Source organism: Leuresthes tenuis, unplaced genomic scaffold, assembly GCF_036924035.1.
Source record: "Leuresthes tenuis unplaced genomic scaffold, fLeuTen1.0.hap1 SCAF_19, whole genome shotgun sequence".
NCBI lineage: Eukaryota > Metazoa > Chordata > Actinopteri > Atheriniformes > Atherinopsidae > Leuresthes > Leuresthes tenuis.
This window is the reverse complement of record NW_027325373.1, coordinates 8,193,705-8,210,172: the sequence shown is the minus strand read 5'-3', so window position 1 is coordinate 8,210,172 and position 16,468 is coordinate 8,193,705. Positions and strand designations below refer to the sequence as shown.

The window sequence follows — 16,468 nt, the reverse complement described above, 5'->3', positions numbered from 1 at the left end:
TAACACATTACTGTATGACACAAATGAGCGATACATTTTAATTGACATGTTTAGGACCCAGATTATCCACGGTACTTGATATTGTTTGGAAGCATTGAGTTAAAGTTGTAACCTCCAGAGAGGCCAACAATCATGGACCTGTGAGGTATTTTAAAGAAAGAAGCTCCAAATAAAATGGGCCCTACATTATATTTACATGCAGTATATGAATTAATATTAATATTCAGTGTCTCATTTAAATGCAGTCTTTGTCTGCATCACGGCTATTGACTTGGTCTTCAAATATTTTCCTATTAACTTGCTATTCTTGTATTTTCTCTAGGAGTGAATAGCTGCTCCAAAAGCAATGGTGGATGTGTCCAGTTGTGCCTGCCCTATCCTGGAGGTCGGACCTGTAAATGTGGGCGGGGCTTCCACAACATCGATACCACTTCCTGTGCCCCACTCCCCCCCTGCCCTGCTGGAGAGGAATCTTGCTTTGACAGCAGCCAGTGTATCAGCAGCACCAAGTTCTGTGACGGACACATGGATTGTCCAGACCAGTCAGATGAACAGGACTGTGAGTGTTGGACCAAGTGGACCAAAACCTTAAAACTCATTTACCCTTTATAAAAAACTTTGTTTACCAAACTAGTTGAGGGGATTTGACAGTGTTGTTTAGATTGGTTATATTGAGGTTTATTCAATATATCGCTTTAAGTGAAAAAGTTAAGAGCTCTGAAAAGATTAGTCATCCTTTGTCACATTACTAACTTTTGTGGGGAGTAATGGCATTCTACAGGGATTGGTTAAACAATCTTTCTTGCCAAGGATTTGATTAGGAAAAATTTATATCACGCTTTTGTAAATTAAAGATTAATTTACCTAAAGCATACTGCTTGCTCAACTTTCTATAACTGCTGGAAATGAGGAAGCTATTAGAAACGAAGCAAATCCACCAACAATCTAATTGCCTCCATATGTTAAATTTTTTTGCAAAAAGCGGTTAATTTTGATAGCGTACAGCAAATTTACTCACATGGTCTTCTTCTGTAGGTCCAAGCTCAAACTCTGCCTCTTTGGGAACCAAAATCGGTGGTGGCCGCCAGTCTTCCTCGTCCCTTCATCCCAACTACCAGAAGAACTCTGTTCTCTCAGATCAAAACTCTGCATCCTGTGATCTCAAACATTGCAGCGGTCATGGTACCTGCATCACAGAAGGCAAACTCACTCGCTGCCAGTGTGCAGCAGGTTACAAGGGAGAGTTCTGTAAGGAACAAGACAGTAGAAAAAGCCACCCACTTGTCATCCTGGGTTCCTTCAGCTTGGTCGCTGCAGTCATAGTCGCTGCTTTTGCTTTATCTAAAAGGTACTGTCTGTCTCTTGGGCTTTACTTTCAAAACAAACATAGTTAAGAAATTCATCCAACTGACTAGTCTTTGTGCTGCAACAGCTGTACTCACTTATCAACACAAAGTAGGCAAAGCAAACTACAGATTAGTCTGTTGCTACAGTGTTCAATTAAGCCCAGACACCGAAGGCAGGCCTGTTGCATCTCTAGTTGGATTGAAATTTCAGTTGGAATTCAAAATTAATTTGTCCTAGCCTAAAATGAATTTGCAGCTTGTTGAAAATGTAGAAGATAAAAAGCCTGTTTTTATCTTGTTTAAACAGGAAAGGTTGGAAGTTCATCAGAAGCAAATCTGGAGACAAAGAAACTCTGATGGCTAACATGAGTCTGCCTGCGGGACGTGATGATTCTGACAGTGAGGTGAAACTGAATGCAAGCAGATTTTTTTTTTTTTTTTTTCTTTCATCTTGATCTATTCTAAGATTAGATTCATCCAATTTATTTTCTACATTTAATGAAACCATGTCACAGCTTATTTACTGAAATTTGCACACCTTATAAAGTTTTTAAAAAATTCAAATTTACTGAATTCAAATGTTTTACCTTCATTAGCTGGGCAGACGTTTGATGTCTTGACTCTACATCTTAAAGGAAAATTATTTTTCTTCAGGAACTGGAAACTGCAATAGACCTGAGGAGCCCACTGCGAGCAATGAAGTCACTACAGCTCAAGTAGACTACCCAGCATTCACTGCTGCTACACGTTGTTTGTAGTGTTGGTTATGTAACATTTAGAAAGGACCTAAATGACAAGCAACATTTCAACATGTTGGCTGTATTATGCTGGAATAAACATATTTGATGAATGGGGAAAATTGACTTGTGGTTTGTGTTGGAAAGAAATGGTCAGTTGTTCGAGCATGTTGGTTTTCCACTTTTAGGCCATATTTATAAAACTTATGAAAATGTCACAATTGTACTGGTCAGCAGACTCCTTGGGAAAGACATGTCTGATGCAATTGACCGTTTTTACTCTGTAGTGCAGCATGAGAATTGGCACAAATGATACAAAAGCAAAAACTTTCCTCATAACCAGACTTGTAGCAGACTGACTTAAACGCCAATTAGCTGCCAGTGTCTAGACCTCCTTCTGGCTTCATGTTTCTCTTACGACTGTTTGTATTTCATTCTGTATATCCTGCTAATGCTGCGGTGACAGTTAGCTTATGTGCAAATGGTAATGGTTAGGTTTTCTGAAAAGTGCTGCACAGATGGACTATTTTCAATTTAATTTCTGTTTGTCTCATCTGTGTCTGACTTTTATATCTGATGTCTCATCAAAAATGGTCAGCTCTCATTTTTGGTAGCATTCTGCCATTATGTAGTTATTGTCCAAACTGACGATAGTTTCGACTAAAGCTTCCTCATTTTCCTTTTGGTTCCCCTTTTTCTTTTTTCAGATTTTTATCAGAAAAGCTCCCTTTGTTTGCAGTATATTCATGGTTCCATTTGTTCCTTACGCATAGATGTAGCGGGTTTTTATGGTTTCTGACGGCATCTCATTCTGCCCTACAAAGCTGAAAAGTTGTGTGAAATTAATTTATCATTTTAATCCTCTCCCAGCATCCCTTGTCTTGATTAAAAATTCTTACAAACATTTGGAAAAAGCTTTTCAGGCGAGACTCTAGAAATGGAGTACATTATATAGGGAATACCATTTGTGCCTGTGAAAATGAATATGGCTATTAAATAAGTCCTGAAATAGATACAAAGTAAACACAGAGATACATTTATTTCCATCAAATAATTTTATCTGAAAAGAAAGTTTTATTGGGAATTTATTTCAGAACTTAATTTTTCAAATCCATTCCGGGCTCTACTCTACTCGGTCAGTCAGTTTGGTTTATATTATATATTATGAAGAGAAATAAATGTATGCAATCACTTGGGAACGCATTGTTGAAACAAAGCAGGTCAGAAGCTGTTTATGTATACAGTAAATGTAACGGTGTGGCAAGATGCAGACAGATTATCACATCCCTTCATTTGCATATGAGTGAGAAATGATGGCTGAGAAAATGTTTTTAGCGACTATATGAAAAATAGATGATAGAAATTAAACTGCTTTATTTAAGTGTAATATGACATCCTATGTTTTCTGGACTTGGATGTTTTCTGTCTTTGTTCTTTGAGAAGACATGGAAGGAAAACTAGCTTAAAATTGAAACGATACAGTTTTGCCTTGAATTAAATCAAGATATTACATAACTTTAGTGCTCTCACTAATAAGCATTTCATTAAGTCATCGTGATAAATACTGATTTACTTAAAGTCAAAATGGCATGTGTGCATTGTTAATGACAAATCATGCATGATTCACTCAGCTCCACCTCATAGTGGTGGAAACAAACATGCACTGTACATTTTTTTGTTTCTGCCTGAAGTGAACTCATGCCAGTTTGCATGTTGATCTTTAAATATTGTCTTGTTACCAGACAGTCATTTGATTTGAGCATTCCTCATGTATCAGAGATGCTGAAAAACTTTTGTCTTTTGTTCCTCATTTATTGAGTATTTCGTGGTCAACAACAAAAGAACAGTTATATGAGGAAAAATATGTTTCTCAGTTGGGTAATTAAAAAGCAGAACTGGAGTAGGAATCGAGCTGTTGGCTCAGAGGAGATAAGGTTGACAACAAAACACTGGGCTACCGAGCGACATTGCTGCAATAACCACAACGTAATGACTGTGATTTATGCGTGACTAATTTATGTTTGGGCTCAGTCAGTGAGCAGTTGCAGCAACATAGTAACATGTAATGCATGTGACTGTAAAATATGCTGTAACAGGCTACGATGAAATTAAGGGATTTGAAATGAATGGGTGAAACATGTTTGTGGTGTAGTTGTACCATCTGGAAAGTTTGCAACCGGCTTTATTTGAATATTTTGCTCAGTCTAGCTTGGGTATCTGCGAGTTGCACAACACAGGCATGAGTTTTGTCAGGTCTTGCCAGGTGAGTCTTGCTCTTACTTGTTTGCTCCTCCTTCCTTCTGCCGGTGATCTGCCAAACACACCTACCGTAGTTTGACTACAATAGAAATGAGCAAAAACTGAACTTGCACTCCTGATTCCTGATACTCGTCATGCCCATTTGCACCAAATATGGCTCACAATGAGTCACAAATTATATACTTTTTCTCAGTGGTGCCTCATTAGATTTTTTTAGCAATCAAACGAAGCATGTAATGAGTTTGCCTTGAGTTATGAACTGTCAAATGGATACATCCCCATCAAGGATATTTGGTTTGAGTAAGACCGTTTACGACTTACCTTGTGTAAAGCTAAAGCAGAGGGAGGAGGAGGAGGAGGGGATTTTCTGTGTGTTCGTGGGAAAAAAAAAGGCAGGTAGTCACAGGTTTCAGCTTTCTTCCTCTGCCCCCTCCTTTTTTTTTTTATAGTGAAGATTCCCTCTCTGAAAGAAGAGGAAATTGCAAATTCTTCTTCAGAGACCCAGGACCTTTGGCAGAACAAGAGACACCTGGAGGTCCCTACAACAAAAATCTAAGCTCCACAGTACACATCTTAGGACACCTGGATCACCCTCAGTGCTTCTGTGAGTATATGTTATTTCATATGCTTGCTATATGTCACTGTGTTGTTCACTTCATCATGCTGTGTTAGTTGGAAACCAGAAAACAGAGAGGATTAGATATTTAGAAAAGTCCTTATCGTATCTTATGTATCAGAAAACCTGTCATGCTCTAGATCTATAGATTATGGGCGGTGTTGTCCCTGAATTCTCTGTGGTGGCCTCTCCACACCATCGTATATACTCTACATGGAGGCATCATATATTGTCTTTACGTGCATATGTATATATGTCTTTAAAATGTTTTGATCAGTACGGTGTTCCAGAAGTCAGTCTGCTTTGCTTTTTTTTGGTCATTTGAATTTGGTCATTTAAAAGTAAAATATGTGTCAGGGCAAGGCACCATTTCACCTCACAAGCTGCTCGTATTTCTGTTTGAAAGCAGCAGTATTCTCTATTGATAGGACTTTTCTGGGAGTAAACATGTATGTTTTTTGGAGTTGGGAAGAAAATGTGTAGATTCTACATACTGCGATGTGATTGGGATACATATTGAAGTATATGTGTTATCTGTTTCATTTTCATGCTCTGGTGGAAAATGTGCTGTCTATGAACGATAAACCATATTTAAGTTGGAAATACGGTAATGATGTATGATGAATAAACCACAAAAAACCCGCAAATTTGTCAAAAATCTATATTATCTTCTGATGTTAAATCCTAAAATGGTCTTTTTTTTTTCTCAAACATGAGTGAGATCACACAGTGTTAGGTCTGACAACATGTACTAAATTGCATTCGACAGAATACTCTCAGTCAACACTTCCATGTTCAGCATAGTTCAGCTGTTAAACAATGAAACATAAAGTGTGTCATGACATTTAAAGCAAATTCCGCTCTGATTTGGCAGTCTGTAATAGCTGGATTTGAGTTACTACAAAGCTTTACATAAGCTGACAAAGAAGGACTTATCTAACCCACCCTCAGGACATCCAATTCAGCCTGTTCTCTTCTCTTTGTCGTTGTTTCTCTATTGTGTTTTAGGGTGTGCCTTGTCCACCAATCAATCTTCCTCCTCTCTTATTCTACTTCAGCTTTTCACCCCTCTCCCCTCCCCCTAAAAAGTGGTGTGTATGTCCTTCCTTCCACTCCCTCTTCTCTGATGGAAACTCTTTTCCTCGCTGCACAACCAAGAGGCATCGACCTCAGCCTGCCCACCTGCCGGGACACTCAGTGTAGTGGCCATGGCTCCTGCGTGGCTCCTTCGGGTGGCGGTACCAGCCTGGTGTGCGAGTGTGATCTGGGCTACAAAGGGGACACATGTGAGGACACGGTCAATGGGGCCTTGAGTGTACCGCTCACTATAAGTGTGGTGGCTGTCATCATCGGGCTGCTGATCCTAGCTTTCATCTTTGCAAAGTTGCGGCAGAGACAAAAGAAGAGCCAGAGGTACAGAGATTTATACTGTTATACAGTATACTGTTTTAAAGCAAACAATGACAAATACACATATTCCGTTTCTTCAAATTGAAATTAGAGAACTTCCTTAAATGCAGTGTCTGTTGAATATGGAGTTGAGGGATATATGCGTCTCGTTTGCAAAACAAGAGAAGCTTTGTAGTTCCGTCTCTTTTTTTTCTACCATTCAGAAACGAGTACTTGAAATTTGATTTGACATATCTTATTCTAACTGTTAGAACATGTCTGTTTTCTGCCATTGGCTCACTTTTGATGAGCCAGCTGTGGGCCAGTAAGAGTACCCAAAGGTGTCAGGTTTTGAGTGTCTAGCCAGTTTTGTTTGAAATTAGTAAAATTATTCACAATAGACTACGTTTATTGGCCTGAGTCTGGCAGACCTATTTCAGGTTCAGCACACAAAGTAGGCCTGTGTACTTACCCAGATACTGGGTCATCATTAATAATGTACATTCTACACTAAATTATTCCATGTGGCTTGCTGGATTTGTGACAATACGGGGTCTCAGAATTAATCAACACCACCAAAAAAAAAACATGTCCGCGTTAAACCATCAATGTTTTTCCATGTAATTCACAAAGAGTCAGATCCGACCCAGATCGCTGTGTCCCAACACACATTACGCCCCCTTTTGTGTCATCAGATTGATGTGTGTGTGTATGAGCACACACGGGGCGGGACCGTTTTGCTTCTCACTATCTTTCTTACAGACTCAGGGGTGTATCTGCGATTTCTCACCTTTAACCCCTGTTCCGCCTCTGTACTTTCAAACATGACATGATGCGCCTTTGTTACGCATTTCATTATTTCAGTCACGGCTTGAAAAGATGGAGGCATCCTTACTGGCCCCATCTGAACTGCAACTCAAGCCACCCCTGCAGTTGCAACACATCCAGTATTTACACGTGGTGCATCATCAAAGTGGTTCTCAACATAATACACTGTAAAAACATTTGTCGGTCATAAAATTGACTTTGTATAAGCAAAAATACACCTTACCCCATAGTTTCAGTGTGTAGGCAGACATAATTATGACTGATGGCGATAAGCTCAATCATCTATTCTTGTGTTTTGTCAACAGGAAACGTCTGGCTGCAACACATGGCTACAACATTGCTGTTTAATGTGGATAAACCACACAAATATCTAAGGTAGGCATCCAGTCGGAGACATTTAGTCTTGAAATGCTGTAGATAAAACGATACAGTAAAAGATTATGTCCAGTGTCGCTGAAACACATTGTAACAAACATAATGTTGTTTATATTCAAATTGGGCAAACATTTTTATGCATATTTTTAACCAGTACTCCTCTTCTCCACTACTTTGATTCGCACAGTTCATTGGTATTTTACAGCTAACAACTGTTAATAAGGACTCCAATGCTAGTATGTAAAACAATGTCTTAAACTCTACAAGTTTAAAGAAGACAGATGATGGCTTTCCTGTAAAAGGTCTGCAAATTTCCAAAGCCAGGAAGAATTCTCCCCACAGATAACTCTGCTTCTGAATTGCCTGAAGCACCTCATTCCAGACTTTTTTTCCCCTCAATCATCTGCATCTCTGTTATTAGCATAACCATGAAATACATTTGGATAATGCCTTCCTTGGTGCAAGTTTTGCAGGCCCCAACAGATAATGAATAACTGCCTCACACCTGAGGATTTATGATCAATCAGCTGATCTTAAAGAAACAGCAGCTTAAACTAAGTGTTCTTAACAGAAGGTGACTAGAGTTGGGGTTGTAATGCGTTGCATGAGGATAACAATGTTTGTGTGAACATTCGTATATGTAAACCTGTTCTAGTAGACACCTTATATAAACTTTTAGACTTGTAAATGAGCATGAATATTTAACCCAAAGATTACTGATACCAGAGAGATTATAGATGTTGTTTTTTGTTTGTTTTTCATATAGACATGAGATATTTTTGAACACCTTTCTGTAGCCTTGGTATGTAAAACCTGTAAAGTGTCATTTATCTCGTTCAGTCCAGGTCAGCGATGGTATTGTGGATAGTGACACCACTGTGCTACAGTTTGTTTCAATTTGAATCTTGCGAATGGGAAGTAGATCTCTTTTTCTACCTTGATGGCCGACATGCGAGTACTACTACATGACTTCCTCCAGCATCTCAGAGACTCAAACACTGGCCTGAAGAACTGAAGCACCTTGGCTGGTGGGTCAGTTTGCTCAATCCAACTGCAACCAATGCCCTTTACCATTACCAGAAGAGCAAAACTGCAGTAATTATGTTTTTCATGTATCATTCAATAATTAAAATGTAATTTCCTTTCCTTTAAAAGCAACAGTTATTCTACTGCTTCTTACTGTCTTGTCATTTTGCTCTCAATGCTGGGGAAAGACAAAATTTTCAAGATAATTATGATTATAAAGCTATTATTATAATAATATGGTAATTATAAAGCTATTATGTGCTGTTAAGATGACCTCATTCATAAAATAAGGGCTCTGACCAGAATGTTCTGGTTTTATTCCTGTTGTTTAAGAGTAAGTATTTTTGCACTATGTGTAGTTTCTGCTTTATCATACCAGCATTTAATTGCTTTAACCCCCCCCCCTTTTAAGGATATGTTTAAGAATTACTTTTTGTTCTTCTTGTCCATAATTAGCAATAATTCTTTAACCAAACAGAAAAGCACCTGTACGTTGTTTTTAAAGTCTCTGTCAGCGTGTCAGCAAACGTGCTCCTTAATCTGTTAATAGATGTAGCTGCAACTGGGGTTAGAGGCAAATAGTGAAGTTTTTCTCCAGACAATTTAGCAAGCACACAGTTATTACAGACACAATACCATACAATTATCAACAATGTGATTTTGATTATAGAGTGGTACTATCACTCTGTTTTATGTATTACAAATAAACCTCTTTGTTCAAAATCAAAGCTCAAAGTGTTCATACGCGCGTTGGTCCATAATGAGAAGTCATTTAATTTTTTGTGGAATAACATCTGCTACTTTCAATATACTTTGAATATGGTTTTAACCTGTTAATTACTGATAACCACAAACAGTAGCAACACTAAGCTTGCTTTTGTTATCCTATTTTTCCACCATCTTTTCTTGTTTACACAGTTCATTCATGTAGTCTATAAGCCTAATGTCGCCACTGAGCATGGCTTTGATAATTATGTACACACTCACTCACTCACAATGCCACTTCAGGGAACTAGAGACTGGGTGTCCAGGTATGTATAAAGAATGTTGACTGTGTGCATGAGCACATACATTTTTTTAATAGGACTGTGAATGTTGAGCACATTGCTAGTCCTCTCAGAGGAGATGCTCACGGGTAACAAAAGACCAAATAAGATTTTGTAAATATCTGCCTTATAATGCTTAAGCGAATCAGCAACACATTGACTTCACTGTTGACTTTCAGTTTTGCTACACACAACTTTCAAACCAGTGCTCTCTGTTACCTAAAAGCTTCTACTAACCCTAAACTAAAACATGTGCTTCTGCTGTTCTTTATTTCCTGATTTGTCTGCTGCGCAGAAATATTTGTTTAGTTTTGTAAGTTTGAAACATGATAATTCAGTTATCTTTTCTTTATAAACACATTGGTTGTAGTGTTCTTTTTTCCATACTTTGCAGCATAACAACCGTTTCTATATAATTATCATTGTAGAATGATTGTAAGATGTTTTCCTGATTAACATCCTGTACTTTTCACAAATGTATGTTTTTTGTCTATTTCACTTGCATTTATAGTTTTTAATTGCAATGTTGCTTCTCTGTGCTTTTAAAGTTTAACACGAGCAGTTGTATTTAATTCACCACTTTAAAAGTAATGTATAACCTTTGTATGTTCTTCAGCTTTCAAATGAAATGTATAAAACTCACGTCCTGTCCTCTGTACAAATATGCTCATGATAACATCAAATAAAGCCTATTATTAACATAAGTCTTGTTTCTTTTTATGGTTGTTGCATCTCTGCTGTGGAGTGTTATCGTTCCATATCTCTGAGAACAGAATCTGAGTGGGTGTGTATGCTGCCAGTTTAACATCATTCTGGCATCCAGTGTCATGATAGCATCAGCTTCTGTGTTTACTAAAACTTCCTGGGACCAGTTAGCTGGAAAAGCTGACTTAGTTATGCACTATGGCTAACTAGCTGTTTTGTTTACTTAAGAAAACTTCGTCTGATCCAACAATGAACAGGAAATATCTGCCATGAGGATGATGTTATGTAAAGATTTGCTTTCCTATTAAAATGCACTTTACATGTTTGAAGTGAAGGCAAAATGTCCTTGAAAAGCTGACATGGAAATAATTTGCTTGCATAGTAATAAATTTGATAGTGTGAGCATTGCAGCACTTATTTGACATTTTTTTAAACTAGTTAATTGCATTGGGCTGAGATGTTCCAAGTGTGTTGACTAGAGAGGTTGTATTCCACAATGGGGCTGAGGAATAGGAAGAGGACCTAGATGCAATCAAAGACAGGATTAAATGCAGGAAACCCAAGAAACTAAATTGGACAAGGCGGGAAAACGAGGTGTTTCAGTCAGTTCATCAGTGGTGCCTGCATGTATTCATGAATGACACATGGTGAATGACGTTTTGTGTCAATCAGAAAACCAAAACGATTTTAAAGTGCATGGAGTAACAGGGGACAGAGTCTCCCTCTCTGAACCCATAATAACGTAGCTGGGGAGGCCTTTTACAGTGAGAACATTGGGCCCAGGTCTTCTCAATAAACAACGACCCGACCACACCCACTGGACACCTGCAACACAAATCACAAAAGACAAAGAGCCAGCTCAGCAACCAGTATAGGCGGGGTCATCATACAGCCATAATTCCAAAAAGCATACGTATGTAGGACACTAAATGCTGAACATCACCTCATTAATACCATCCCTACAGTCAAACATGGTGATGGCAGCATCATTCTGAGTAAATTGATAGCCTTTTCCAGAGTCCTCGGGATTTCAGACAAGGTTTACATTTAACAGGAACAAAGGAGTGGCTTCAAGAAAACTGTTAAAATTCTGGAGTGATCCAGAGGACCATCTCTGGAGAGAGCTGAAAATGGCTGTGCACTGATGCTCGCCATCCATCCTGGTTAAGCTGAATGATTCTGCTCAGAAAAATGAGAGAAACGTCCAAATAAAAGATGTACCAGGTGTATATGGTCATTCCCAAAAAAGCTTGAACTGCCGCGTCTATATACTATATGTTTGTAAATTGGATAGTGTTTGTCATTTTTTTCTTTTCAGTTGGATGTAGAAACACTCCAGAAACCTGTTTTTTGCTTTGCTGGTGTGAAGAATTATCTGTGAGTTTTTGACAAATTGCAAAATGAATGGGTTTGAGAGCTTTTCTAAAGTGATGTGTAATGCCACGCCTTAAACGCCACATGTACACAAGAGTGGCTGGATTGAAGCAACTTGGGGGCAGCTGACAAGTTCAGTTATACCCATGTTTCACTTGGATTTAGTATAAAAGTTCCAAATGCTCATTTTTGGGAACTCTTGTCAACAATTCATTAGCTTTGACTCGTTCATTTGTCTTGTCTTTTGTTTGTATTTCTTTGTGCGATCCCAGTTCTAAATGTATACAGATATGACATTTCTTGGAGGTGCATTTTAATCTATTATCAGTCTATGTACAACAGTTATCTGTATAGTTCTATGAATGTCCCAACCAGCTTTCCATCACCATTTTGGGATGCGCAACAGCTGACATGGAGCTGGTTCTGGGCAGAATCAGCGCTGGTATGGCTTTTGCTACATTTCTTTTGCTAGGCGCTTGCATTAATTTAAGGGTCTAAGCTTGGAAACCCTTTCTAGAGACAGTGATGGATGACAAGGAGCAGAAAATGGCACTTGTGATAGATGTTGGAGGTAACCAGTAATCAGGAAGATGAAGCACGAGAGGATGGAAGAGTACCAGGAGTCAAAGGAACAGTCGGTGCAGATGTGGAAGTTAAGATCCAAACAGCTCTTGGTCATGATATGAGGGCTGAGACCTCAAAATTGAGGGAATGGCTCCAGTAGATTCAAGGTACATCATAGAAACAACTAAGACGCTGGAGTAACAATTAAGCACGTCCCACACAAATCGACTTGTGTAAAGTAGCAGTTTCAGTGTTTTGCCTCAGTGTCTGAGCCCTTACTCTTTTTAGCTCTAATGGACTATGCTGTTTATGACTGTGCTGTTATGGACTGTGTTGTTATGGACTGTGCTGTGCAACAGGTCCTGCAGGGAGAACTACATTGTAATTTACCGCAGGTCACTTTCATTACAAAAAGACACACCAACAACCCCACAACACAAATACCTTGTTTCAGATGTAAGAACAGTTCAAACAAAGGAGATAATGTTGCTGAGCAGGATGCTGACAGAACCCAACCTCTCAGACCGGTCTGACTACATTGTCTGTTTAAGACCGCAAACTGGGTGGAAGAGAGAGAAACATGTTTGAATACTATCTGTAATGATCTTTCTTTTCTGCCTGTGTATGTAAGGACATAAAAATGTATGGTTATGATCCCAGTATTATACCTTTTCTACAATCCTGTAGATGTGACTGTTTAGTCAGTACCGTCAAGCCTCCTTCAGTGTTAATTTTAAACTAATTGACTGATTTTGACTGTGCCTTGGTATAGCCAAAGCAAAAAATAAATACATTTTTAACTCAAACTAAATTCAGTCTTAGTCGTGTGATTTCAGGAAACAGTACACATTTAATAAAAGATTCACAGAACATCTAGTAAAACACTGATCACTTCAGCATACCTCCTTTAATTTGCCTTCATTCTAAAGTGCATCAGAATACAGTATTTACATAAAACAGACTAAAGGAAAATGGGAAAATATTAGCGTATGTATGCAGACAAAAAAATGCAGAAGCTTCCTTGATGACAAGTAGTATTTACAGGCTCAAATTAAGCAAAATTTGAGTATCACGAAAGGCAGCAGAATCTGACTAAATCAATTTTTCTTCAGGCTTTTTAAAGCTTATTCCATGATTGGAGTTTGTGTAATACAGAATTCTTCATTGCCTAGAGTTCTTCATAACAATCTCCTTATATTTCCTCCTCCTATATAACAGCAATTGCAATATAAATGTGTTAACAATTCTTCAGAGTCAAGCTGAGCTACATCAAACTGCAGCCATGGCCCTGTCACTCATAAAATAAAAATTATTCTGTCATCTATGTTTTCCAGATATGAAACACTGAAATACACACATACATTTGACGTGATTCTACTTTAGACTATTTGTAACCATCTCCTTTGCAATGACTACAATACTCTTCCTGCAATACTCTCACTTTTCTCGTTTTTGCGTAAAGTCATATCCGTCATGAAGTCGTCCTTCTTTCATGTGTTTTCTGCGGCCTCTCATAAATCGGCATCATACGGTCTGCCGTTGAAGGATGTGTTTCCTGAGCGGGCCGCGGGGCTCTTTGCCCGGGGGAAGGACACATCATCATCCAAGGATTCCTTGGAATAAGGGACGCTGCTGCTGGCGGTGCTCCTGGGTCGGTCCAGGCTTGGCACATCAATGCGCCTCGAGGGAGGCTTCTGCTGGTTGAAGCGGCTGGTGACCTCCTCGACCCGCCTCTCGCCTCGGTTCTTACCTCCGCAACACCGACAGATTCCGATGAACATCACGAAGCCGCCCAAAACTTCAAATATGCCGCCGATGTAGCCCAGTATGATGCAGTAGCCCACGCGCACGTCATTCCGCGAGGACACCGTTTCGACATCTGGGAGGATGTGGGTGTACCAAGCGATGGGGATGATGGTCAGAACGCCTGAGCAGAAGATCAGCAGCCCACCCAGCCCGGCCACTGTCCACTGGGGCTCGTTTTTCCAGCAGCGCACCCCCGGGATGGCCACAGCCAGCCCAATCAGGGTCACGATGAGGGAGGCCACCATCAAACCCTGGGCAATCTGAATAATGTCGTTGCCGAAATAAGTGGTGTCAGATTGGCTGCATTCGGTTCTTTGGTCGATTGTGGAGCCTATGCAAATGTCCCAGATTCCTTGCTGGATGATCTCATCGGCTGGTCTGTTGGGGATGTTATGGAGGGTCCTCCAGTTTGGGGCCACGGTGGCGGTCAGGTTCAGAACCCATCCGCAAGGAGCCAAGACCATCCCGAAGATGAGGATGCCCGGGGTCCGCAAGGATACCCGGACCCACTCCTGCGCTGATCTCCCCGGCATGATTGCTTTAGTGTTGTTGTCCTTCTTGACCCAAACTCGTTGTAATAAATCTGAGATATGAGGCGAGTGACTTTTGACAGCCAACAAATGGTCTTAAAAACAAGTCCCACTGAAACTTGGCAGTGGGCGGAGATTTCAACTCACGTGCTCGCCTCACCCTCTGAATAGGACAGGTGTGGCGCAGAGGGGCGGGGCGTTTTCATCAGCACTGAGGGTGAGAGTGGAGTTTCGATGAAGCTTTGAGGTGTGATAGGGTACCGATAAAAGGCTAGAAAATCTTTATAAAATCTCCTTTTGTTTTTTTAAAGTTCTAAAATCGTAAAATCACAAATCTAACTGCATTCGATTGAAGCACATAGTGGATTGTTGCATCTAGAAAAAATATGCACAAGGTGAATAAAAAGGGAAAAGAGAAAACAGTAAATGTATATTCACATAAACGAGGATTCACATACTCAGCTTTTTCTTAAGGTTTAATATTAAGAAGGTCTGTCCGATTAGAAAATTAGCTTTTAGAAAAGGGCTGCGGTCGACCCTACAAAACAATTGTGGGCTTTGTATGAAATTTCAAAATAATATTTGGAACAAACTCCTGAATCAAACCTTTTTATGATAATTTCATAGTCTACATAAACTCATACAGAGGGATTATTTCAGGAAAACCTGTTACTAATAAAGAGGCACAAGCCATTTCTTATTTTTGACTTCACTACAACCTAAACTGTGAATTTCCCCAGTGGTCTACATCAATGACTTCATTAGAACATCACAATCCCCGAGATTTCTGAAGGCTTTGGTTAGTAAACGCCACTGTGGCTGTGTGGAAACTAATCGTGGGAAGAATGTAGTTCTGCAAGAATCTATTGAGAACATAAATATCTTTCCACCACGCCATCTTTGTCTTTTGCTTCACTTCTTCCCTCTTTCTATCTGCACATCAATCACTCTCTATTTTTCTCCTAGCTCCTTCTTGTCTTTCTGGCCCCTGCTCCCTGTAGCCCCTCTCAAGTCAAGCTGATCATCCAAAGAAGGTGGATCAGTCACGAATGCTAATGAAGTCACCTCAGGTTGCTCATTAATGATACTCGAACATGAACAAGATGAGAGTGGGACTCTCACTCAGCCTTTAGAAATCAAGGAGAGTTCTTCAGTTTCCAAGGAGAGACCCACATTTAAATCCCACAACAAGCTTTATGATCTTACTTCAGGTGACATAAAAAAGTCACTTTCATTGCCTTTATTTGAAAATGTACCAGTGTGGAGAGCTGCTTATTTGATTGTTTTCATACACTCTCAGTGCTGCTGCTGCAGGTTAGTTACAGGTACCGTCTGTACCAGCTTGTGCCCATTTTTAATGATCTATTTTCTGCCTTCCCTTCAAATGAGTGAAATGTACGAAACGATTCACACGAGAATTTTCCTTGACAGTGCACAATCAAACCATCGAGTCAAATGTTCTTGAAACTGCTGTTAGTTTTTTTTCCCCAATTGTTTGTGCACTTCTACACAGAGAGAGCAGTTAATTGAGGTATGACTGGTATGTCAACCAACCAACCAGGCAGACCTTTGCATAGGCCTACTCATGCCAAAACACTGTTTTATCACGAGTACAAAAGAAGTCACATTTGAACAGCAAAGTCACAGCATTCCTTTGCTTCGTGAAACACGATGAGTTTGTATGATTGCATGTGTCTATTGAGTACCGTTAAGACTCTGGATTTTAAGTGCACAAACTGACATCATTGGTTCGCTCAAAACATCAAATAAACAAGGATCTTTTGAGGTCACCAGTAACTTCCAGTGACAAAACTACTGACCTGTCTGTTCGTATTGCTCACCTCACACACTTTTTTTTTGCTTGGTG

The 16,468-nt window shown here is 39.5% G+C and overlaps 2 protein-coding genes across 2 annotated transcripts in view; both read right to left on the bottom strand.

Annotated features, from left to right (window-relative positions):
- Positions 1–16,468, bottom strand: part of LOC140277444 (cytochrome P450 26B1-like) — a 452,169-nt gene that overhangs the window by 311,655 nt on the left and 124,046 nt on the right. The gene's annotated exons all lie outside the window — the stretch shown is intronic.
- LOC140277190 (claudin-23-like) lies at positions 13,154–14,741 on the bottom strand. Its single transcript, XM_072372127.1, has one exon. It carries the CDS (start codon positions 14,602–14,604, stop codon positions 13,777–13,779), a length of 828 nt encoding a protein of 275 aa, XP_072228228.1. The 5' UTR covers positions 14,605–14,741; the 3' UTR covers positions 13,154–13,776.

What these genes read in the sequence shown, in the direction of transcription:
- LOC140277190 (XM_072372127.1), bottom strand. Translation starts at nt 14,604, where the DNA reads ATGCCGGGGAGATCAGCGCAGGAGTGGGTCCGGGTATCCTTGCGGACC.